The 24,716-nt window shown below is 36.5% G+C and overlaps 3 protein-coding genes across 5 annotated transcripts in view; all 3 read right to left on the reverse strand.

The window, feature by feature from the left end:
• AOX1 (aldehyde oxidase 1) overlaps positions 1–12,468 on the reverse strand; it is a 38,780-nt gene extending 26,312 nt beyond the window's left edge. For all 3 annotated transcript variants that reach the window (XM_031056647.1, XM_014306992.2, XM_005415947.2), the window contains exons 1-13: positions 12,403–12,468; positions 11,419–11,476; positions 10,356–10,452; positions 8,099–8,207; positions 7,436–7,562; positions 6,500–6,561; positions 5,827–5,907; positions 4,916–4,996; positions 3,705–3,849; positions 3,443–3,535; positions 1,619–1,770; positions 1,281–1,374; positions 458–567 (exon numbers count right to left, since the gene is read on the reverse strand). In XM_031056647.1, the coding sequence (XP_030912507.1) occupies positions 458–567; positions 1,281–1,374; positions 1,619–1,770; positions 3,443–3,535; positions 3,705–3,849; positions 4,916–4,996; positions 5,827–5,907; positions 6,500–6,561; positions 7,436–7,562; positions 8,099–8,207; positions 10,356–10,452; positions 11,419–11,476; positions 12,403–12,462 (1,269 nt within the window). In that variant the 5' untranslated portion in view covers positions 12,463–12,468. The remainder of the gene's footprint in view (positions 1–457; positions 568–1,280; positions 1,375–1,618; positions 1,771–3,442; positions 3,536–3,704; positions 3,850–4,915; positions 4,997–5,826; positions 5,908–6,499; positions 6,562–7,435; positions 7,563–8,098; positions 8,208–10,355; positions 10,453–11,418; positions 11,477–12,402) is intronic.
• Positions 12,469–16,026: 3,558 nt separating this feature from the next.
• LOC115948033 (shugoshin 1-like) lies at positions 16,027–19,266 on the reverse strand. The gene is made up of 3 exons (XM_031058365.1): positions 19,017–19,266; positions 18,060–18,204; positions 16,027–16,395 (listed from the first exon to the last, which is right to left on the reverse strand). Exons 1-3 carry the CDS (start codon positions 19,234–19,236, stop codon positions 16,290–16,292), a joined length of 471 nt encoding a protein of 156 aa, XP_030914225.1. The 5' UTR covers positions 19,237–19,266; the 3' UTR covers positions 16,027–16,289.
• A 745-nt stretch (positions 19,267–20,011) lies between these two features.
• SGO2 (shugoshin 2) lies at positions 20,012–24,203 on the reverse strand. Its single transcript, XM_031058711.1, has 6 exons — positions 24,031–24,203; positions 23,292–23,467; positions 22,864–22,941; positions 22,044–22,126; positions 21,427–21,653; positions 20,012–20,034 (listed from the first exon to the last, which is right to left on the reverse strand). Exons 1-6 carry the CDS (start codon positions 24,197–24,199, stop codon positions 20,012–20,014), a joined length of 756 nt encoding a protein of 251 aa, XP_030914571.1. The 5' UTR covers positions 24,200–24,203.
• Between the last annotated feature and the right edge of the window lie 513 nt (positions 24,204–24,716).

A 24,716-nucleotide genomic window follows, 5' to 3' on the forward strand; every position in this document is an offset into this window, starting at 1 on the left:
AGTTAAAGACTATTATTCAGTTCAGCAACCTTTATGGAACCACCACACACACATCTCTAATCTTATCCTATTTTAGAGAAAAATCCTCAGGAGATGATAATTCTTTGCCTATTTGATGCCAGCCATATCACAGGTGAGCAGCCTGCTTTGGTGAGCACAATGGCAACTTGTCCAAGATCCCTTTCCACAGGGGATCTAGACAATTGTTATTTCCCTCATCATTTTAGGGCAAAGTTCTTTCTGAATATTACTCTTTACGTAGCATTGCCAGCTACCTGCTGAGTTGTTTTTTGGCTGAAACTGGGAGATAGTATGGCACTGAAATGAATAAATGTAAGGAATTCAGAAAGTGAGCAGTAACAGTGCTAGTTTAAACAAACTGATTATACCCCTTCTTGCTCTTTATTTCATAGTCTTTAACTTGCATAAAGCAAATCTAAACAAACTAATAACTTACCTTCCTAGAATAAGGAATATGGATAGAGACCAAGATCTCTTCTGGTGTAATGGTATTGTTACCAACTCCATCTGCAAAAATATCACTCATAGGAATCTGTCTCCTTTGTCCTAAAAAAAAAAAAAATCCAAAAATCTCAAATCCAGAAAATTCCCTATAATTGTGCAATTAACACAATATCAGTAGTATTTTAATTGGCAAGAAATACCTGCTGCCTTCCTGAATAAATAGCTACTACTAAGAACTTACACAAAAAAATATCAGTGATATGTTCTATAAACTCAAATGGTTGCTCCATCTTCCATAACATCATAATACCAGGTTCCTAAAAAAAGTACCCAGAGGTCAATCCCCATTCTGTAATCCTCCCTTCCAACACTGCCATGATGACCCCACCCTCACTCCTGTCAATTTATTCCAGATCTCTCCAGCTGCTGTCATAACTACCTTTCATTCTAAAACATACAAAATGAAGAAGTAAACTGAGTGGTAAAGAGCTGCTGCAAAAGTAAATAACTATTAGGAGGGTGGGGCTTTTGTTGTTTAGGTTTTGGGTTCATTTCTTCTTTGCTTTGTTTGCTTTTCCCCTGAGATTCTGAACATTTCCAGGAGTCCAGAAAGAAATAAATGCTATCGCTCTTTCCTTTCTCTTTTTGATATTTTATTCTGAAAGTGACCATATTTGTTATTCTGTTATTCTGTGATGGATATTATGAAAGTTAAAATTTTCAGAAGGGAAGATGACAAAATTCTGCAAGGAACCTAAATCTCTAGAAGCCCTTTGAACACTTAAATGCTATAGAGACAGGCTAAGTCCTCCTACCTCTTGAAGCCAGATTGAGCATGCAGTTGCTGGCTGCCAGAACAGGATTCAAGTCTGATGTTGATTTTCTACTTATGATGTTTCCACCAAACGACTTGAAAAAATAGTTAAAAGTAGTTTATGTTACCTTTCTCTGTAATCATCATATTGTGTTAAGTGACAATATGACATGCAAACTGTATGCACATTTATACATATTGAAAGCTACAAAAAGAGGTATTGATAGAAAATTCATGGCAAAATCAAAATTAAAAACACAAGTTCTACGTGTGGTCAGGACCAATTTCACATTTGTTACAATTTTTTCAAACTGTAATTGCAAATAATTCCCAACATACAGCAACATTTCTTATCTGTTCTCCGCCCAGAGTTCTCAATTGCTGCAAGACAGCACAGAAAACCCTTGTCTTCTCTTCAGGGAACTTGGCAATTGCATTTGTCAAGATGTCTTTCACTAGAGAGAGGCTGCAGGCAGCTCCCAGAGTTAATCCTGTAACCAAAAGATTATGAAAGTGTAATGTGTGCATTGCTTTACTGCCTAGGTTTTAAAGCATCTTCAGACTGTAGAGTTAGGACAGCTCATGTGAGCTAAGGCAGATAAAAGGAGGGGAGCCTTTGCATTTTAAAGGAACTGGAACCTTTCATTTCAGGAGACTGAGGGTAAAGTCCCTAGAAATTATGAAATAGAACTAATACCTCACCTCTTCTGCAGAAAGGGAAATCCCTTCTGTGCTTCCAGCTGCACATCCCAACTGCTTCCCTTGCACCTTGCTTTGACTGAGTAAACATTTAGGAGACATCACACAAAGGTGAGTCAGCTTCAAAATGCTTTCAACAGACTTCCTAAACCATTACTTTCATCCTAATTTGATCTTGCTTTGCATATGTACATTCTAGATATTCTTCTAATGTGGGGGTAGGTAGCATTGGCAGCAAAAACCCAAATAGTCCTGACAGTGAAGACAGTATTATTTTTCCCACTAGAAAGAGAACTCGTATGCATTTACTTGAGGAGGCTTTTTTGTGAGATTATACTTCTATTTTTTTTTGTAGATGGTACACAGTCCCCTTCTAGTAAAAATAATTATTAACATAATAAATGAATGTTTTCAATGAATACTGGGATTCAATTAAATGTATAAATGAAAATATAAATAAATTTAATGCATTTTAAGTAAGCAAAGCAATATTAAATTTTGTGTATTTAAAAGAAAAATTTAATCAAAACATATTTTGAATTTAAATCTGATTAAAGAGAGGAAATGCTGTTTCTGGCTGGCAAACTAAACTGCATATCTCTTGTGTTAGAACTAGTAAGTCTCACCTTCAAATACCAAGGTTTTATTTACACACTTTAAAGAAGGAGTAAGAATTCTTCCAGCTTCTTTTCAATTCCTAGCTACTTTTCAGCTAAGAATAAACTAGTCTTTGAATAGAACTGAATGACTGACCAGAAATAAAATAGATATTCTAAATGCAATGACAGAACTATCAAACAGAGCTTACCACTTAAAAAAGTGGCTTCAGGCATATAGCAAGTAATTTCATCAGATATGACTTTCCTTAAAAATTTGGCTATAAGCTAGTACAAGGTAATTTTTATTCAATTACTTTAGATTATTATAGCAAGTTGAGACCCGTTCTAGTTGTAGTTCTAATCCACCAGAAATTATTTAAAACCCAAAACCTAGTCTAACTAAAAAAACCCTCCAGGCTTATTATAAACATGTAAGTTGAGGTACAACATTTTTAACCCATTATAATTAATGCTGTTATGATTGAGAACAAGATTAGTTAATGCATATCAGTGATGCCAGTTTTTCTAATGTAACCAAGCAAGCCATGTGCTAACTCTCCCTGCAGTTCTGTATGGATCTCTCTCTGCTATTCAGCAGTCACAGAGCAAATCCTGCATGACTGATCACCAGAACCAGTATTGCCAGAATAATCACCCTCACACTAAGGCCCAATATAATATTGCTGGTCAGCTCTGGACTGCATCAGGAAGATAAAACCATCCTGCACTGTTGTTGACAACAGCCTCCTTGACCTGGGAAAGAGCCAAGCATGCTTAGGAATGAGTTGCTCAGCACTCTGGAATGGTGCAGCATTCCTTACTGCAAAGAAATCTTCTATTTCGGAAAAACATAAAGTCTACTGACCATCATTTGTGTATTTCAGCACATTCAGATCAGGGATCCTTGCAGGAGCAATAAGAACTGGATGGAACACACCTCTGAAATTCATGTCAGGTCCTACAAGATAGGAATAGACGTAGACAAAAGGTTTTTCCAAAATGACAACTCCCACATACTGGAACGTAAGTTTAGGGATGAAGATGCAAAAAGAACCACAAATGTAGCCCCAGTCCTCTCATGCACATTGGAACTAAAGCAACAGGAGCTGTTCTGATCACATACATACCCACACCAGTATTCCCAACCACAAGAGGTGCTTTAGGGTAGGTGGCTTTCAGATCCAGCAGTTCATCCAAGCTTACAGGAGAAATCCATGTTACTCGCCCCCCACGAAAAACCAGAGTTGTTTTTGGTTGATTTTCTGCCATTGTCTGATGGAGAAACATGGCAGATTTAAATATTTAGACATACAGACAGAAGTGAGATCTAATAGACAATAGACTGAAAGTCAAAAATGTTCTTAAACAACAGCAATTCTACATGATCCTTTAAAATTGGATAAAAAGGGGACAGAAATGTTATGCTGGCTAATGTTTGCACAGTGGTGAAAGTCGAGACTGTGTGGGTGAAATGTCTGCAAGTGATTCCAGTGGGCTAATAAACAAGAATGATAATAAACAGTCCCCTAGCAAAAGATGTAGGGATAGATCCTGCAATTGCTAAAACTGTTAGAAAAGTGATAAAAAATACTTAGGAAGGTATTTTCCCACTTAGTTTGCTTGGAATGCACCAATGGCACTGACAGCAGCATCCCTTTCTAGATTATGCAGGCACTTAAGTGTCTCTGGCTGTTCCAGCACTGTTTACTGATCACTTGGAAATAGCTTGTGAACCAGTGCTGGTACAAACACACAGTCAAGAACTCTGTCCTGCAGTTATCAACCTTACTCCAGAAGCAGTCAGCTAACTACAGAATCTGGCTTTGGATCTCTACAATGGTAATAAAGTAAAACAAACAGCTTTCAGTTTTTCTAGGGCAAATATTGCTGTCAATAATTAAGGATGCCTAATGCTTTCCATTCCAGCTGTTTATATCTTTGGCAGCCTTAATCACTGGGGCTAAACACTCTCTGATCTGGAGGGTCATCTGAGAACAGACTAACACAACTATTAAGCTACAAAATTGTTTTCCAATGTTAAAAATTGTTTGCCATTCAATTTGCTGTGAAGTATTTGTATCTTCAGCTGCTGGACTGAAAACTTAGTTTAAGTTGCTTCTTTATCTTCTCACCTGACACGTAACTCTGCAGCTTCATGTTCCCAACATGACTTTTTTTGGTATGTCAATATTCAATAAGCTTACCGGGCAAAAAACCAAAAAGGAATATATTAACATTAAAATGTTTTGACATTTCTTCTGATGAATTACTGCTACGCAGGACTTAAGAATTCATTCTGAACAGAGCATCAGAATAGTCTATAAGCAGCAAAAGGTACCATTAGTTCTGGAGGGAATATAAGCTCCTGGGTGGGATCTAAGGGCTGGAATTCATCTGCTGAAAACAGGCTGGTGGACACCTAAAAAAGAAGACAAGCAAACACCAAGAATTTTCTCTTATCATTAACTTCATAAAACAATAATAAAAGCAAAACCAAAGCCAAACCAATAGACTGCCACTTAATTTAGTAAAAAAATTAGCCATTTCATTATCATTTGGATTTGTTTTTAAATCACCATGCATCATTTGGAGGTGCTGAGGTGAAAGAAGTGTTCATAATATTTTCTTAAATTTTACTGCTAACACAAATGACAGTGCAGAAGCAAGCAACTGAAGGACTAAGTACAGGCTTCCTGTAGCTCTACTATAAAAAAAGTAGTTTCATGCCAACCTAAAGTACTCAAAACCTAAAGAAGTAGATCAGATATTACTAAAAGAAAAATAAGGTGAAATATTTGTATAGACAAGAGGTTTCACATAAAATCACAATCATAGCTCTAATTTTTAGGAGTGCATCAATTCTTCAAAGTCAAGTCAGCACTTTTCCTACGAGACCAGTACTTAGAGCATCACTGATCATTGATTTAAGCAAATTTCACATATGCCCTATTGTCCTTCATAATATAATTCTCACTGTATTGGTAGAGCTCAGACTATTAATATAACTGAACCTGAAGAGCTGTTCAAATCTCAGCTCTGGAGACCCAAACTATCTTATACCAACTATCTGACACAGATAGTATCAGAGCCTCCTCATACAAATTTAGACACAGAATCCTCAATTTTTCAAAATATTTCCAAATTTCTTGTGAGGAATAGTAAAATATCATATTTATCAAATACTATATGCAATATTCTTTCTCTAAGTTTTATATTGAAGTAGAGTCGGTAATATATTCACAACTTTACCTTTTCTTCATTGTCAAACAAATAATCTTCCTGATCCAAGCAACATTTTCCATTTGCTTTCCTTTGACAACAAATGGAGTCCTAAAATAGGAAAATCCCATTAGTGAAATACTGCCCAGAGTGGCAATGAGTTAAAGCTCATAAGAGTGACTTTGTATTCCAATAAAGATGAAGTTTAATAATAACAAGCTGAATTAGAAGGATGAAGTGTTAAAGGAATGATATTAAAAAATTATTTTAAGTCCTCAAATGTTGACATCCCTAATACAAAATAATTCCCACTGTGTAGAATTCTTTTGACATTGTGAGAGCAGATGTAGATGGTCTGTATTGTTTCCTTTACCAGCTGTTCACTCCCACTTCTCCTCGGTAGGTTTCTGACACATTGCATTGCATGATAAATTCTAAGAATGTGGACTGAAATTCCACTTTTATTCATGCCAGTACTAACCCACAGTAAACCACATGGAGTTACTTCAGATTACTCCTCATAATCCAGGCTAGACACCATGTTCACTTGTGTTTATCAATTTTTCTAATGGGTTAGGCCATTTACTTAGAATGTCACCTTTAAACAGAGGGAAGGGATGATTTCAGTGAAAATCTTGATGGCTTGTATATGCATATACACTAATGGCCCCAATCTAGCACTCCTATCACCACTACTTCTTACCTTACAGAAGGTTTTACAGGCATCTAGGATTGGCCTGTATCCAGTACAGCGGCACAAGTTCCCTAAAGGAAGGAAATCAGTCAGAAAAAGCTTTGCTCTAAAGATGTGGCTTTAGAATGTCATATATTTATCTGAGTCTTGTGTTTTTTAAGCTCAAGGAGAAGTGTCAGCTCTCAAAAAGACAAAATAGAATAGTGGCACAAGACTTAGGACCCTGCAGCTCCTGACAAAAAAATGGTGTTGTTTCAAGGGGAGTATGAAATAGTTGAGATCTGCACTACAGTGAATGCTGGCTCCAGCTCAGTATGCAGGAGAATAAGACATTGTACAGTATTTTTTTACCCACTCAAAATGTTTTTCTCTTTTTCCTGGAGGTGAAGGAAACTAATGTTACTCCTCTAAGCTCACCACACAGCAGCAGGAAATGCCTTTGGCTCCACTGTGACTCTAGAGCACAACACATGACAGAAGGCTATTTTACCTACAATAAATGCTCACACTTTCCCTTACTGAAGATAAGGCCGAGAGATGCAGACTATCTGTTTTAATCCTACTACAAAGGGCCTGTCCTGCAAGGCTTATGACATTCTCAACATCAGATATAAAGGGACCTTGGAGATGCTCAGATGCAGCTGCTTCTCCAACATGACATCATTTTTGCACATCTGATTTTAAGCACTTCAAAAGACACATATGGGGATGTTTTGAGCACCTGAAATAATCCACAGCTCCATGTTTCATTTTCCAGGATAAAAGAATGACAGGGAATACAAGGTCTCCATGCAGTAGCAACTCTTCTAGGAAGCACAGTTTGTAGGAGGACATCCTCCATGCATCCAGACATGTATACTCACACAGACAAGGACTCACACAGACAAAGCACCCGAAGAAATTTTTCAGGAACACACCTGCAAACTAAAAAGTGGCAATATTTACCAGCCAGAGCTGCAATCATCTGCTCTGAAGTTGGTTCTGGGTGGTTTCTTAGCAGAGTGTATATGGACATCACCATTCCAGGTGTGCAGAAACCGCACTGGGAGCCATGGCACTTGGCCAGTCTTTCCTGAAATGAAACACTATAAACAACACTCATTCCAGCACTCATCTCCATTCTAATGAATGCTCTCTTAAATGGGAGATGTCATACAGAATGTTGCCTTGGTAATTAACCAGACTTTTAAAGTAAAACACTTAAAGCAATATCAAATGAAAACAATTATTTTGGGTGTGATGTTGATGTACATCTTACTGAAGAAGCTAATTAACCTTCAGTGGACTTCTGCATTTTTTGCACTTAAACTAAAATTTGAACCAATGGGACATTGTCCAAGATGTGCCATTAGCCCAAAGAGAGCAAAGCCTGACCCACTCCAACAATCATCACATACCGACTACTTGATCAGACTGTCAATATTAAAGTAAGATCTGCCACCAGCCTTGATCAATCAACCACCAGAAAACAATGTTGCCCTCTGTTGTCACCTAGCAGGGAAAACAACCATTTTATGAAATTCCCGTGCCCTAAAAGCACTGACACTAAATCCATTCCATCCAAAAAGAAATCAGTAATCTTCCTATACAGTGATACTGCACTCTCACCTGAACTGGATGAATCCTGGTTTTTGTACTTCCAATACCTTCCACTGTAGTCACTGCTACACCATACAAGGAGCAAATGGGAAGCAAACATGCATTGGCTGAATAGTGTCTTTGGAACATAAAGGAGAATAAAGAACATGAATATTATTTTAATAAACAAGTCTGAGTATTATTCTTCTGCCAATCAAGACATAATTCGTACTTACAAAGCAGCCACTATTAACATTTGGAATGAGAAGCGATCACTTTTTAGCTATGTCTCTTGACCCCCATATAAAAGCATATCTATAAGGACAATTCAATGGAATTTACATCTTCCTTAATACCTCAGTCTTTTCTAATTGCCCTCTTGTCTCTCTTGCCCACAAGAAATCTGTCAACTGTATTTTGAAGGAGAAAGATAGGGAAAGGAAGACTGGTGTAGTCATTGGAAGGAAGTAAAGAATTACTGCTGCAAACTTATAATCAAAATTCTGACCCAAAGGAAATTCTAATGTAAAATAAATATCATTGTTCCTATTTAGGAACAATGTTGCAGCATAAGCCACAGCATATGTTGCAGTTGAGAAGGTCATGATACACAGAGCATCATCACACAATTTCAGAAAGTTTCAACACATAGAGTGACACCATACCACTTCAGAAGGCTTCAGGTGTCTGCCCATACAGAGTAACATCATATCATTTCAGAAGGCTGCAAGCATCTACCCTTCTTGTTCTTTAGCCCAACCTTTTATACCCTCATGCTGACACATTGCACCTGTGTGCCCTCTGTTCCCTTTGGTGATTGGTCAGTGCACCTGGGCACTCCAGCTCCAATTGCTTTCAATGCTGCTCACGTGACCTACATAGCTGTAGCCCATTGGGGATGAGGCTTGGACACAGCCCCACTCCCAATTACTACAAACTGTGTGCCTACAGAACAACACACCAAAATGAAAATTCTTCAAAGCATTTACTAATTTCAATAAAATTATTTGTTTTTTAATACAGTTGATTTTTTTTAGTAGTCTGCTTTAATTTTAGCTGTTTCATTAACTTTAAACATTTTCATTTGTGTTGCATTCCAGTGTAATGTAACTGTACAAAAGGACAACTGGAATGTTTTTTCCCCACCCAATAAACACTTCAGTGTACAATGACATGTAACCATTTAACAATTTGATTGGCGTTTTCTCAACTTAAAACCAATTTATTCCAGTTTTTACCTTAATGACTCAATCTCAAACTCTGGGTTTCAGTTTCAAAATCTTTCTTTCTGTGGGTGGGATGTAAGGGATGGAGTTTAGTATCAAAGGGCTGGTAAGACTCACACTTGTGCCTACCCTACCTTCCCACCAATTGCATGATAGTATGCTGGTTTTGGCTGAGATAGAGTTAAATTACTTCATAGTAGCTAGTTTTAAGCTGTGCTCTGGATTTGTGCTGGAAACAGTGCTGATAACACAGGGATGTTCAGTTACTGCAGAGCAGGGCTTACACAGAATCAAGATCTTTTCTGCCTCTCACCCCACCCCATCAATGGGGAGACTTTGGGACACAAGAAACTGGGAGGGGACACAGCTGGGACAGGTGAACAAAAATGACCAAAGTCATATTCCATGTCATGTGGCATCCTGTGCAGCACATAGAATTGAGGGAAGAAGAAGAAAGGGTGGAAGTTTTGGAGTGACTGTGTTTGTCTTCCCAAGTAACCATCACAGATGATGGTATCCCAGCAGTGGCTGGACATCTGCCTGATGATGGGAAGTAGTGAGTAAATTGTCTACTTTGCTTTGTTTGCACAAGCAGCTTTTGCTTTATCTATTAAACTGTCTTTTCTCAACCCATCAGTTTTCTCCTTTACCATTCTGATTCTTTGCCCCATCCTGCTGGGGGGTGGGTGTGAGTGAGCAGCTGCATGGTCCTCAGTTACCAGCTGGACTTAAACCACCATACAGAGCTGCAGGTAGGAGACACATTCCAGTGGTCCAGCGAAAGGCTCTTAAATTAATACCTCCTACAACCTCTTGCAGGGGCTATCAGTATTTATAAGTAAATCAAGAATTTGAGTGTAATAGTTCAGCAAATTTACAATACAGCTGAATCAACAGCAATTTTTACAGCATTCTCCTTTTGGATTAAAGTGACCTTTCCTCTAGATACTTTTACTATTAAGAACAAGTTCTACAACTCTGTATTTAAGGTTTCATATCTGGAAATGTTATCAACAATCATAGATTTTTCTGCAGGATTCAAAATATTGTGTTGAGGATACCGTATCTTCTTTGAAGCTGGCTCATAAGTTGATATCATCACTGTGCAAGCACCACAGCCGCCTCCTCCACAGCCATACTTAGTTCCTGTAAGACAGACTGAAAATGCTGTCAATTAGGGAAAATAATTATCTGGTTCCATTCTGGGCTTTATTCCACTCAAAGGCTTGAGACCACCTTTTTTCCTAAACTCCTAAGGAACACAGCATTTGTTTGGTATCAGCATATGTACTGGATTCTGTTCTATATTGGAATAAACTTTCAGTGAAAGCAAGATGGAAGCTAAGAAGTTACATGACCAAAATCCTCTTCTTGAGAAAACAGAAAACTTGATTATAATTTATTTTGGAATAGGAGTAAGTTGGGACAGACAGAAAAGAGAAGTGAAAATTACTTCTCCAAGTGAAAATTTGAAAGGAAGAAATATGTAGTGGGCAAACCAGCTGTATATCTGAAATTCCAGTGGGACACTAAAGCAAATTTCCCAGTTTCTCCCAGAAGGCCCATTTATAGACACGATTATTTGCCTTGCATCTCATCTGAAGGATCACACTTCTGAGAGAAGTGCTCATTTTTTTGAATCTGGAACAGTGACCAGTCTAAAACTGTGAATCAATAAACAGCTATTTTAATGTTCCAAAGACACCAAAAGGAAGATGCCTTTTTGCCCCTCAAAATTCTACCAGTCTCAGGTTTTCATCACAAGATCTCCCCTTTAGCAGGAGAGAGACTATTACAAAGCCTGGGGACTTTTATTCTGTCAAGTTACTGACCCCTAGGTTTTTAGACTTCTTTATGAGGTGGGAGGGGAGGAACACAAATAGACACATATTCATTGTGCCTGATGGCATAATTTCTCTCTTTAAAAAGCCAGGCTAAAAATACAGCAGCTCAACTGAAAAATATTTGGATTAAGAAAGAGACATCATTTAGTGCAGTTGATTTATCTTAAAGGAATCACAACTTCCTTAATCTGGTAATTAAACCTTGAATTAAAATTTCTTAGAATTTTACTTGAATAAGGCTTTCATGAGTGACTTCAGGGAACAGACAAGAAAAGGATACGCCTCTTTCGCAGATAAGCCAAGAGCATTTGTTCAGGATCAGCATTTTTCTCTATTATCTACAGCAAGAAAGTAAAAACAAGGTTTTATTAAGAAACCAAGCATTTCATAATTCAGGGCACAGACTACATTCACACAAGGCCAGAAGAGAATCCTTCTCTGGTTCCGTCTCATAGTACTACACTAATTGCCAAACACCGCAGGAGAGTTTGGGCTCCTGGAAATTCCTTTTCAGACACATACACTTCCAGAAAAGAAATGTTAGGGCATGTTGCAAGTACTAAAAATAACTGCTGCTCAGTGAAATGTTATACTGAGGGAACTGACCTTCGGCCACACTAGAAATAAAAATGCAGAACTTTAAAGACAGCATGAAGAACTAACTAATGATTTGCAGATTTTAAAATCTCCCTGGCACTCTGACATACTGGAATAAACATTAGAGGAAGTCTGTAAGGCTATCAGCAGTAGTGATTTCTTTTCTAGCTTTACTTATATTAACCTTCGGAAACTGACAACAGAGAGCAACAGAGAGCAACAGAAATATCCACATTCTTGATCGAGTACAGTGTTTCTTCTTTGGTCACTTAGAATCAGCTAGTTCCTTACACTTGCTTTGGATCAACAACCAGTCCTTGCAATATTATCTTTATGCTCAGTAGTCCAAATTTGGGCACTAAAGTCTTGCTTTCAGTTGTGCCTCTGAAAACCTGACACCATCAAAGATGAGAAGCCAGACATCCAAGTGAAAAAGGGGTTTGCTTACCAGCCGAGTTTGATACCCAGCTGAAAGTGTGTTTCACTTTGACACGCTTTTTCTCCCAAACACAGCAGAGCTAGCCAAAATGGGATGCACCCATCCAGCCTTCGGGAGGTCTGTGTGAGGCTTCGGTTACACTCGTTCGACTAAGCCTGAGGAAGCCAAATCTATGCCCTTGGGGTTCCTTTAGGCACAGCAGCCCCTCTCTGTTCTGCCTGTACTTACCTTCCTCCCATTCACATAGAACACGAGCTCCTGAGCCGCCGCGGCCCCTTGCAGCGCCATCGTCCGCAGCCCGGCACCGGGAGCAGCAGGGAAAGCCACGCTGCTGGCCGCGCCTCGTTATGCGGGGCGGGGCCGCGGAGAGCGGGGCCGAGCCAGGCGGTAACACGGACGTTGTTTTCAACGTCCTGTGCCGACTACAAATATTTATTTACTTCAGTATTCTAAACTGTTATTTAAGTGTTGAAAAACAAAGTCGTGCCTCGCACTTTCTCAAAGGACACAGGTGTTCTTGCAGAGCAAAACAGCAACGTTAACACTGTGCACTATTATCAGGTTCTTATTATAATATCACCAAGAGTAATTTTAAATTGAGATAAAATCCTGCAATGTAGTGCTCATGGGACCAATGTGACTTTTTTGGTTATATTTGCATTCACAAAATAATCAACAGTAAGTTCAGATATCATAACCATTTGTAAGGGCTAGTTGTGCAGGAAAGATTTTATAGAAAAAATACCTTCCTCTTTTTGTATAATCAAAATACATGGAATTAATTTCCTACAAAATTTCAACTAGAATAAGTAAACATGAGAAAAAGCAACTTTAAGATTATAAAAAGAAGTTCAAATTACCTTATTCTCAGCAAAATTATCCTAATTCTTGGTGATTGCTACAAATAGATTTTTATGTCAAAAATCATGAGCTGCTTTTTCATCATTTTCCTGGAAAGAGTTTCTAATATATCAAATGACCTGGTGAAACAAGCACATATAGTGAAGGTTCAAAGACAAGGCAACATTCTTTATGCTGCTTTTATGTTATCATTTTTTGTAACAATAAAAAGAAATGCAATCTAGGAAAAAATAAAGTGAGTTTTCTCTGTGTTCTATTATTGAACATCAATATGAGCGACAAGAGTGAGGATGGAGAAAACAAGGAAAGAAGGGCAGTAGCAATAATATGATTTTACAGTTACTTAAAATAACTTCTGTGATCTTCAGGCCACTTTCTTTATCCTTTTTTACTTGGAACGATATCTATACTAAAGGAATGGAAGAAATGAAGGCATAAACCCCCAGGCCTTCTACTTTTATTGAAAATTTCATGCTTGTATTTGGGACACCCTAGCAGTCTAGCTGGTAACACCTGAGGCTGTGTGGAACAACAGGACCTTCACTGAAAAAATAATTAAGCCAATCCCCAAAGAGATTATTTATTTTCTGGGAAGATAAAGCATGTGCCTCTGTTTCTAGCTTTCAAACCGCAGGCAGTAGAGAGAAACAACCATTATAAAAACCATTGTGTTTTGCTGCTGCAGTGTCAGCACTGGGAACACAAGTTTTAATAGGTATTTCTTGAGGGTTTCTAATGACACAGCTGCTGATGTTGATAAATAGTAGAAGCTAGCAAGAACATTTCAATTAAAATAAAATAAAGTAATTACAAACTTGGTAATAAAAAAAAAGGAAAAATGCTTAATCATTTCCCTGTGTACTTCTTTCTAAAAAATAACACTGAAAAATGATAGAGTCTATCTTCTCAACCATTTCTGCAGCTCTTCACAATAGTCTTGGCTAATGGGGTGATGTCCACAGCATGTATCAGAAAGAAAAAAGTCTGTCTGCTGAAACTTCCCAAATAATGTTAACAGCTGTTTTGCAGTGCAGATGACATTGCCTGGGTGATGGAAGAATTTATTGGAAGAATTGCCATACTGACTGAATACTCTATTTGTACTGCAAGGATCTATATAAAAACACCTTGCTCTACTTACTGCTGTATATTTGAAAACAACCTTGCTCTACTTACTGCTGTATATTTACAATCTCTACATGATCTTTGCAACTGGTAACCAGTTGTGGTATTACTTAAGTGTTTGTAAATAATACATTTACGCCTCTTAGTGTTTATGGTTATAGTTCCAGACTTACATGTAGAATGGACACACCCAAAAGTTATATCCAGGAGTGTGTTTTGATATGCATCAGTCCTTTTCTGTCAAAATACACAGCTGAAATTCTGACAACTCACAGGAGAAGGATGCAGGTTCCTCCTATTGAACTTCTTGAGATTCCTCTCAACACATTTCTCCAGCCTGATCAGATCCCTCTGAATGGTGACAGAACCATGGGGTATTTCAGCCACTCCTTCCAGTTTCCGATCACCTGCAGACTTGTGTAGGGTGCACTGGCTCATACAGGTTGTTAGTGAATGTGTTCATCACTGCTGGCAGCAGTGTGAAACCCTAAGGAGTTCTAATGTTTTGCCTCCAGCTGGACCATTTGGCACTAATCACAGCCTTCCAGCTTTTCAACTCACCTCACTGTGCCCTTAACAAATCAATACTTCATCAGTTTATCTGTGGAATGTTATCAGAGAAAATATCAAAAGCCCTACTATAATTGAGACAAGCATTTAGTGCTCTGCCCTCACCCACCAAGCTAGTTGGAGAAGACTATCAGGTTCATAAAGCCTGATTTCCTGATTGCAAATCAATGCCATCTGCTCCCAACCACCTTCTTGTCTTAAACATGTGTTAAAGGACTATTTTCTCCATCAGCTTCCCAGCTCACAATGTAATGTACAATGAAGTACAAAGATTACATTTAAAAGAATGTTTTAAAGAATATATTATAATTTTTAAAAGAATATATTGTATTTTAAGAATATACTTTTAAAGAATACATTATAAATTTAAGAATATCAGTTACACCTCTTAAAAAGAGACATGCTGTATTAGACAAAAGGTCAAGCTAACCAAAGAACTGGTCTCTGAAAGTGTCACCAGGGAATGTCCTTGGAAAAGGTACAAAAATTGCTCAAAGGCATAGTAAGGCTTCTCCAGAATCATCTTCCATCCTTCAAAAATTTGCAATTCAGGAACATCCTGTGCCAGAAATGGTGTTTCTGGTAATTCCTCATAGATTTTTCTTCCATTAATGTGTCTGATCAATTTTTAAGCCTATGTAAACTAGTAACATCTACTGCATTTGCATGAAGAACCACCATCTATAACCAAAATAAGTTAACTTAGATCTCTACCTCATCAAAAATGCCTCTCTGTTGCAAAATTAACCTGAACTTTATCTACTGTAATGTGTAAAAGCTGTGCAGGTAGTGAGCCTCTGGTAGCATCTACAAATCAGATACTGCAGAAACCTGCCAGCTGACAGCACTTTATGGAATGCAGAGGGGAAGCAGTACAAAAACCTGAAATCTGAATGGTATGACATTATTGTATTACTTGTCACATGTGCAGTCTCAATTGGAAACTCAAGGTTGCTTTCTCTAGACCCAATTTGCTACTGAATTCCTACTGTAGTGCTTTTTTCTTCCTTGCTGCCTCTGGCACATACTGTGGGCACTTGACTGCCCTCCATTATTTATTTCTCAATGAGATTTCCTTACTCAAATCTCAGTGTGATTCTGTCAAATCCAAAAGTCAACTATCAAAAAAGACTATCTCCATCTATTTCAATAAATTCATAAAAATTTGGTATGCGTGTATCCATTCCAACCAGCACTGAGAACTGGTTCCAATCAAAATACACATGAAAAACTCACAGTACAATTCCCAAAGCTGGTTTATTTTTATTTCTCATTAAAACATATATTTTCTAACAATTTAAGAAGTGCTGCAAACCATTTGAACAGATTATAAATTACTGACCTGAAATGCAAAACAGGAGTAACCCTCAACTGTATAAGCCTTCCTCAGTAAAGTATTCTGTGCCCCTTTTATAGAGGTTCTTCTCCAGAAAATTTCACTGTGGAAGACCTTTACTAATCAATGAACAACAAAGACTATATTGCTAAACATTTACATATATACATAAACAATTGTACCCATTTTAGAAGTATTGTCCATAAAGGCAATTCTCTCTTCCTCAATAAAATTTTGATTTGCTTTTAAAATTTCCTTTATGTTTTACTTTGTAGACTGGGGAATTCAGGAATTGTGTATCTGTAAATCGATCCCCTCTCCTTAATTTGCTGTAAAGAAGTAAAAAACATCAGGTATGAATATCATCAAGCACATATGCAACTACAGTAATGTGATCATAATAATTCACATGGTAAATAGCATTAATGAAAGCTTGATACACTAAAGGAATTAAACTCGTGGAAAATAAGTATGTATGAAAAAGCAAGACACTACTGCTTTCCAAAATAATGCTGGAAATATGTGACCTCTATCATATTAGGATGTGATATTTCTATAAAAAAATTCAAAACTTGTTTAAACCGAACACTTAACAGCACCCATTCAGGACAGTGCAAATTTAACTATAATATAAATAGGAGACAATCATCTAAAATCTTGATTGGCATCAACATTTTTTTTTTCTGTTATTAGTTACCATTTCTCAGAAATACAGAACTTATCATTTTGGAGTAAAAGAGTGGCAATGTGTCAGTATATAATACTGCAGAATTTTAACATATAGGTCAATTAATAAAATAAAAGTGTGACTCTAATCCCTTACAATTTTTTATAAGTTATCTGGCATAAATATTTCTGAATTGCCAGGGGTGAAGTGAAGACTTTCTCCATTACTTTTAGCTCCTACTTTTCCTCAGTCTCACTGCTTCAACTGTTAGCTTACTCAGAGAAGTAAAAAATATTTTGAGGTTGTATGAGAACAGTGCTCTATTTTTTTTTCAGTTTGCGCATTTATCCTCTCCTGCCACAGTATTGCCAGAAAAAAGGCTTTTTATACCTTTGTCATAAAGTAAGTTGGTATAATCCTTTCACTCTCTTCCCTGTTCCAGGGAAGCCTTTCTACTGTCTTTACCTCATGAATACACATCCTACTAACACAAACTCAACACAGTGGAACTGTTCCTTAAATTAATATTATACTTCAAAAAAATCCAAACCAAACAGAAAAACCTCAACAACTTTCTGGCAAAAATCCCGCAGAATATTTTCAGAAGTAGTGAACCTAAAGGTCCGTTTATATTTAGATCTATTTATGTAAGGGCAAATATACTAGTTTTCTTAATGGAAGTTTGGGTTTCAAATCCCCTTTTAAATTTCAGAAGTTATTTCACAATTTATGTCTTGTCTTTTAATAAGCTATAAAATCCTGTGCCACTAAATTTACTAAGAATAATAAGAGGCAAATTAATTATAAAATAATATATCCAATATAACCAACTATCAAATTAATATATCTAAAATGATTTTTTATATTACATACAGCTAGTTAAATTAAAACTACTGAATTATATATTAGTACATAAATTATATTTATTATATATATACAATATTACATTATATATATTAGTACATAAATTTCCTTTCCATTTGACGAGATTACAAGGACATTATTATGGTATAATTTACCTTTAAGCATAACATTCATAATTATTCATCTCTAAAGGGGTTTATATCATGATAAACATTAGGATTCACTATTATTTTCTATTAGCCCAAACTATATTTTAGAATTTGAATACTATCCTTGTCTTACTTTAGCACTTGGAAATTCTGCCACACTAACTGGAGAAGCCTTATATCAACACTGAAGTATCTTTGCAAAAGAGATTTGTGAGAGCTCCACTGTTTATTCAGGGGTTTAATAACCAATGTTTTCTGGGGTAGTTATGCACACAAAAGACAAGAACAAAAGCCCCAATTTATGTGTACCTACCTCTGAAGACTGGGTTCCTTGTAGCAAACAGTGGGTCTGCCTCGTCTCAGTGGTGCTGCTGAGTCCTCCAAAGTTTGGGGGGATTTAGTTACAGAAGTGTGAAATTGTATACTAGTATTTGTCAGTTCTTGGAAAGCTTTTCTCCCTGTAAATACAGCAGTTTACATGCTTAATTTTAAATATTTTGTGAATCATTATGTAAACTTCAATTGGTAATTATTTTTGATATATGTTTCTTAATTCAGCCACCTTGATTACTGCTCCTACACTAAAGATACTCACCACAACTCCATTGTATTAACTCCATTACATTGCATTTTAATAATTGCATTTATAATAGAAGAATTTAAACCTTCCAGACTACATTAAAGTTTTTTTATGGTGTTAATGTATCTTACTTTAAAAAGAGATTGTCACATCTAAGTTGGCACATGGGCAGGTTATTGAAAAACCTACTCAACATACTTTTAGATACAGGAATTCCTGTTGAGTTGCAGTGTTTCTAAAGAAACAAAAATGAAATTTTAAGTCCAGATATATCTGCCATTTAATAAGGGAACAGTGGAGTCCTGTCTTGTTTCTCTTGGATAACAGCTCAAGCTATTTTATCTTTCAATCCCCAACTTTTTGAATGTAATGGAATTCTTAAGAAAAGGAATACATACTTTAATTAAAATTGCTTCTCAAGAATGTAGATTACTTATATCTGCCCTACCAAGTATCATCTTGGGATATATTGAAAAGTAACAAGGATATTAGTCACCACAATTTAAAAAGATATTGTAACTGATACATTGTATAGAAGATTTTGGTGATTTTCATTCTTACCCTTTTCCACTCCTATTTTATTTGCTCTTAACAAGCAATGAGAGGACAGAATTAAGAGAAGACATGTTATCACTATTTCAGGCACTACCTAATTCAAAATGCCTTGCTTTTTCTAGCCCAAACACTTACCATGACAAGGTGTCAGAGTATTTTTGTTACTCTGTTTAGAAACATGATCCATATTTTGTTCTGTCTTTTCAGCATCCAGTGCTTCATTACGATCATTTTGCCTGTGGATTTCAGAGCTTTTCAGTATAGAGAAGTTGATGGAAGCATTGTGGTTATCAAGAGCTGGGAGATCCATATCAGGAAGACCTTCCTGGGAAGAGCTATCTGCCATAAAATGCATATTCTTACAGCATTCAACTTCAATCACAGGCTTCAACTTACTCACAAAGGAATTCATTTCATGAGGGACTTCCTGGTCATCCAAAATATTCTGACCCCCCTGAGAAATATGCCTGAAATAACTTTTTTCTGGTCTGGTCTCAGTAATATCAGAACTCAACCTCTGTTTCTGCTTTACATGCTTATCAGGAACATTACTTATGTGGGAGGTTTTACTTGCCACTGCTGAGGAATCTACCTTCTTTAACCTGTTAGCATCATCATCAACCTGTTCTTTAGCTTGTGGTGTATTCAGAGCTACATCATTCTGAGTAAATAAAGCTACTTGCATTTGCTGAGTCACAGTTGCCTTCTTTCCAGCCTCTGCAAGCAATGAATCCTTATGTTTTAATTCTTCATTTTTACAAACTGAGAACCGTATAAGATTTTCCTTTGGTATCACATATGCATTCCGGCTGGCCTTTGCCAATGTACGCTTCAATCTGCCTGGTGAAAAATGGCTGCTCTTTTGGTCTACTTTCTGACTAACTTTATGAGGGCTGTCATTTTCAGCTTCTTTACCTTGTCTGTGACTACTTTTTCTGTTGTTTTTGTGCTGTATAATATTCTTCTGGTCTTGTTTTCTCTTGCTGCTGTCACATTGGTTTATCTCTGTTTGAGATTTTTTTGAAATACATTCTCCATACTGGCCATTTTCCTCTCTACAGGATTTTTCTGCATTTGCTTTGGAAAGGTTTTGAGAAGTCTTCCTCTTTATTGTTGGTTTGTTATCTTTCTCATTTGTATTCAGCAAGCCTTCCTGTAAAGCCAATACATCAGAAATGTTATCTTGGAATGGTAAATTTTCAGCACAATAAACTTCTGGTGGGATCTTGTTAACAGTTGAGCATGAGTCTGTTTTTTGTATTCCGCTTTCCACTTCTCCAATAATTTCTGAGAATGTTCCTTTATTTGTCTCTTGTTTTCTTGGATTCATTACATTACCCTGGTATGTCTTCCTGGAATCCTTAGCTTTACTTGTTCTATTCTGTTGCTCTACAGAATTTCCTGTAGGTAGCTGTTCTGTCTGATTCTGGAATAGCTGAGTTTGTGAGTCAGTAGTTACTGAAGTTTCACTATTCTCAGACTTAGAGAGCCTTTCTTTTGCATGCAAATTTGAATAAACTTCAGTCTTGCTTTTAATTTTTTCTTTATCCTTCTTAGAATATTTTACTTTTCTGAAATTTGGTAATATTTTGTCAGAATTGGCATTATTAATTTTATTTTGGTGCAATTTATAATTGCCTTTTGCTGTAACTGTGAGTAGTTCACTTGCATCACTGGCAGTCAACTCCATATCAGTATCATAGATAGTTTCTTCAGGCTTCATCTTGTCAGTAAAAAGCAGCTTGTTAAAATCTCTCTTACTTTCACTGTTAAATTTAAGAGGTGAAAGAATAAGGCAAGACAAGTCACTTGAACCTTCCTGCAAATTCCTATCATTGGCATTGCTGCTATTGTTGATGGTATGATGAGGCAGATTCAATGGCCTACATTTTTTATCAAAATCCCTTATATTAGATTGAGCTTTTGACTTACAAAGTACTGCATTTTTCTTTCTTTCAGTCACATTTTCATAGGATGGCAATAAACTACCATGCTCTGTAGGCTCCTCAGACTGTTCTAAGAATTGTGTATTTTGTACATGAGTTAGGAAGGCACTATTGCAACTTAATTCTGCACACAGTTGATTTTCTGCAAAGAGAAAAATTTCAGCAGCTTGGGGAAAGGAAGAATTGGGTGTAGTTACCTGCATGAAACTACTGAAGGCTGAACCAGAAGTATGGAAAATTATACTTTTTATTTTTAAACTGAATACACACATTCCATGGTTGGTCCTTAAAAATTTAGTAAACTGAAGCTAATTTCATAATTCACTGAAGTTGGACTTTTGAAATTGGACATAAATAGAACTATTTTTTTTATTACTACTTGAGCTATTATTTGGTTATCTTAGCTATGTAATTTCAACGAATATTATTTTATAAATTATTATCAGGACATCTATACTTATGGATGACATTTATTTTTCACTAGTTTATTATAGTTTATGAATCTTACTACATTGTCTGTATTGCACATTGAGCAATGAATTATTAAATACTAATTCTCAGAGAGCATGAAAAATAAATCACACAGAAATATATCATACCTTTCAAAAATCTATTCTTGTCAACCATTGGTTCTGTTTCAATGAACTTCTGATTATTTGTACCAGGAGATAAGAGCGATGCAAACTTGACTTGATCTGAATGCACTTCCTCTGTCAAATTAGTGGTACACTTGTAAGAATTTGATGCTTCACCCAGAGAAGAACCACCTTGCTGCTTTGCATTAGCTGTTGCAATGAAAGGAAGCTTTGCTGGCAATTCTACAGATCTGAAAAGAGAAAATTTTACTGTGAAGATTTTTATTACATTTTCCATCATGACATTCAATTGTTCAAAATGTTCCCTATAATAATGTATAATAGCTGAAAACAAGAACTCAAGTATGATATTGGGTTCTGTCTTGGGGCAAACGTATTTTTGATGACAGCGAATCCTGCTTTGGGCTGGTGAGATCACATGATACAAGCAGTGAGTTACTCAAACACAAGTTCTGTCTACTGGTCTCTCTTTAAATTCTGAGCTGCAAACAGGTCATTTCTGGATTAAACAGGAAATGGTTTCTCATTACCTCAAAACTACCTAGGACAAGGTGCAAAGATCAGCTGTAAGAGAAAGCCACAGACACTGAGCACCTCTGGCATTTCACACAAGCACCTACCGAGCTGACCGACATGCACTCCTGAGCTTGTCACCAGTAGGGCTGCTTGGGCCAGCTGACAGCGGAAAAGAACTCTGGAGATCCTTTCAAAAGAAGAACAGCAGGAAATACAAATAGTTAAATATTCTCTTGTGTTTTAAGTATTGGAAATATCCACAGGGAAAAAAAAACTACAAAATGAATGGGAAAAGGATACATGCACTGATGGAAGACACATGATAATCAAACACATGCAATAATTTTAAAGTGAAATATTTTGTTACAAAATTCATCAAAATATATAACCTACTTTTATCCCAAAGGGATGTACAGACTTTCTGAATGTAGCTATAACTCATACAAACTACATTATATATATAGAAGCCCAGAGCAACACTATGCAAGTTGAGAACAGACAACACAGTATTTTCCTTTTTTAAAATTAATTGTATTTTTTCCGTGATACAAGGACTAACATGGACTATGTTTTCTGGTTAAGTTTCCAGATGTAAGATATTCATTGCAGCACTATGCAAGGAAGGCAGGTAGCTTGCTCACTACATACTGAAGGGCAAACCTTTTTTTTTGTAACCACATGATTCTTCTTTCAGGCTAACTGATACTTAACTTTTAGATACTTTGGAAACCAGATTAAACCCTAAATTTTTAGTACAGTAAAATTAAATCTATTGTAATATACTGGTTCAATCCCAAGTTTTAAGGAATTGGGGTAAATGTTTTACAACACAATTAGTATTTCAACATTGCACTCAATTTGATGCTTTGAAAATCTTACCCTGGAAGATAAGTTCAATACAGCAAAGTTGAAAATATATCTTACCTCAGAAGGACTGCTTATTTCTATTGCAGTTAGGAGGTTTTCATTCAAAAATGCATCTATTCCAATAAGAGTTTTATTCTGCATATAAGAGAAAAAATATATTTTAAGTGGCAAGAAGAGACAAGATATAAAAGGTGAATCTATGCTGCGATTTTTTTTTACTTAATTGAGCACAAACTCGTCTCAATACCTATAAATATAAAGGTGAACCTGGGACTAAAATAGCTATAGATATACACACCGATAGAAAAAATAGTTCAAAAAAAGATACAAAAGAAAAATTAAATGTAAATATTATACTGTCAGGTGATACAACTTCACAAATCTGAGACATGTATTTTAAGCCACCACTTTAAGAAATAATATTAGGTTTCAAAGAAAGCTTAGTTTAGCTGCTCTAAGTTTAAATAACAATATTTGCAGCATACCAAACAGGTTAGTTTTTGACGAAGCGAGATGTTATGAAGCTGCAGTTTTTCTACTTCCTTCTGAAGAAAAATCTTCTCATTCTTTAGTTTGCGAGAATTTTCTTTTTCAACACTCAAAGCCACAGCCAATGCTTTGTTATTTTGTTGTAAAGATACTTTAAACATAGATGAGTTATCTAAAGGAGACAAAGTAATATTATTTTCAACAGCTTCAATTCCAGGCCCTCTCTTTGTGAACTATCATATATGACAACATTTTTATCTGTAGGTTCTGGTGCTACAGCAGCAAAGCCTAACACTTTCCAATATAAAACAGTTTATGTAGCTGTCATTCTGATGACTACTCTGTCTGTTTCAAGTTTATTTCATGCATAGATTCTGCTCTAGTTTGGATTTTTAAAAATAAGGTTATTTTAAGAAGAAAACATTTAAAAACTGATAATTTCACAGGCATAAAAATGTTTAATAATATTTTAAAAATTATTAATTTTACAAATTAAAATGTTCAAACATTCGCATAATAAATGTGAGTTTTGACACCATAAAGAAAAAAGCTTTATATTAAAAATATATATTTCCACTGTCTTTATGAAAACCTACCTATACTTATCTGTTACAGAATGGTTGTAACGGGCAGAATTTCAGCTGATCACGTAAAATACAATTACTATTCCTTTTGAAGCCATACATACATTCTAAGTACGGTATACAGCTTCCGTTTTATTTTAACAGGACTTACTTATTAATTTAGTTTTGATTTTAGAAGCTAAAGAAGCATTCCATTTTGCAGCTTGTAATGCTCCATCCCTCTTCTTCATCCATCCTTTAGCAGCATTTGAGGTGAACACAGCAGACGACGATTTAGCAGTTGCACCTTTATCCATCCTCAACATGAATCTGAACACCATCAAGGGGAATGTCCAAATAAATAAATGGTCTTTCTGACACTTTTCGAAACTGAGTTTATTACGTCTTGAGAGGATTTCTGAGTCTGAAGTTGAAAGAATTGCTTCAGTCTTCACCTTTGTTCAGTTAATTAAAGCAGATTAATGAATTAACACAATGAGACATTAACAGAGAGAAACACAATACTTAACTAGTAAACCTTGAAACCTGAAAAGATTATAGATTTTTTAGCTTGTCTATTCTCTCACGTTAACTATCCGAGTTTACATACAAAAGGGGAAAAGCCCCAGGTTCTACCGTTTCACATTACGACCAGACAGGCTTGTGCTTTTTCAGACAGATTTAAAACTGACGCATTTAAATGAACCGCACTTCAAACGGTGCAAAGCTAACCCCAAAGCGACCGAGAGGGAGAAGCAGAGACCGTCGTGCCGGCGGAGGTGCGTGAGGGCGGGGTCGCGCACCGGAGAGGCCCCGCCCGTCCCCGGAGCCCTCGGAGCCTTCAGGGCCCTCAGGGCC

The sequence above is a fragment of the Geospiza fortis genome, unplaced genomic scaffold (genome assembly GCF_000277835.1).
Source record: "Geospiza fortis unplaced genomic scaffold, GeoFor_1.0 scaffold112, whole genome shotgun sequence".
NCBI lineage: Eukaryota > Metazoa > Chordata > Aves > Passeriformes > Thraupidae > Geospiza > Geospiza fortis.

Excerpts from the sequence above, each read along its gene's own strand:
- LOC115948033 (XM_031058365.1), bottom strand. The coding sequence starts at position 19,236 with ATGCATTTTATGGCAGATAGCTCTTCCCAGGAAGGTCTTCCTGATATG. Across the intron at positions 18,205-19,016 it reads TACTCTGACACCTTGTCATG|GGAGAAAAGCTTTCCAAGAA; the intron begins GTAAGTGTTTGG and ends CTGTATTTACAG. Across the intron at positions 16,396-18,059 it reads AAGGAACCCAGTCTTCAGAG|CAAATTAAGGAGAGGGGATC; the intron begins GTAGGTACACAT and ends ACTTCTTTACAG.
- SGO2 (XM_031058711.1), bottom strand. The coding sequence starts at position 24,199 with ATGGTGTTCAGATTCATGTTGAGGATGGATAAAGGTGCAACTGCTAAA. Across the intron at positions 22,127-22,863 it reads AAATAAGCAGTCCTTCTGAG|GATCTCCAGAGTTCTTTTCC; the intron begins GTAAGATATATT and ends TTCTTTTGAAAG. Across the intron at positions 21,654-22,043 it reads AGTGCATGTCGGTCAGCTCG|ATCTGTAGAATTGCCAGCAA; the intron begins GTAGGTGCTTGT and ends TTCTCTTTTCAG.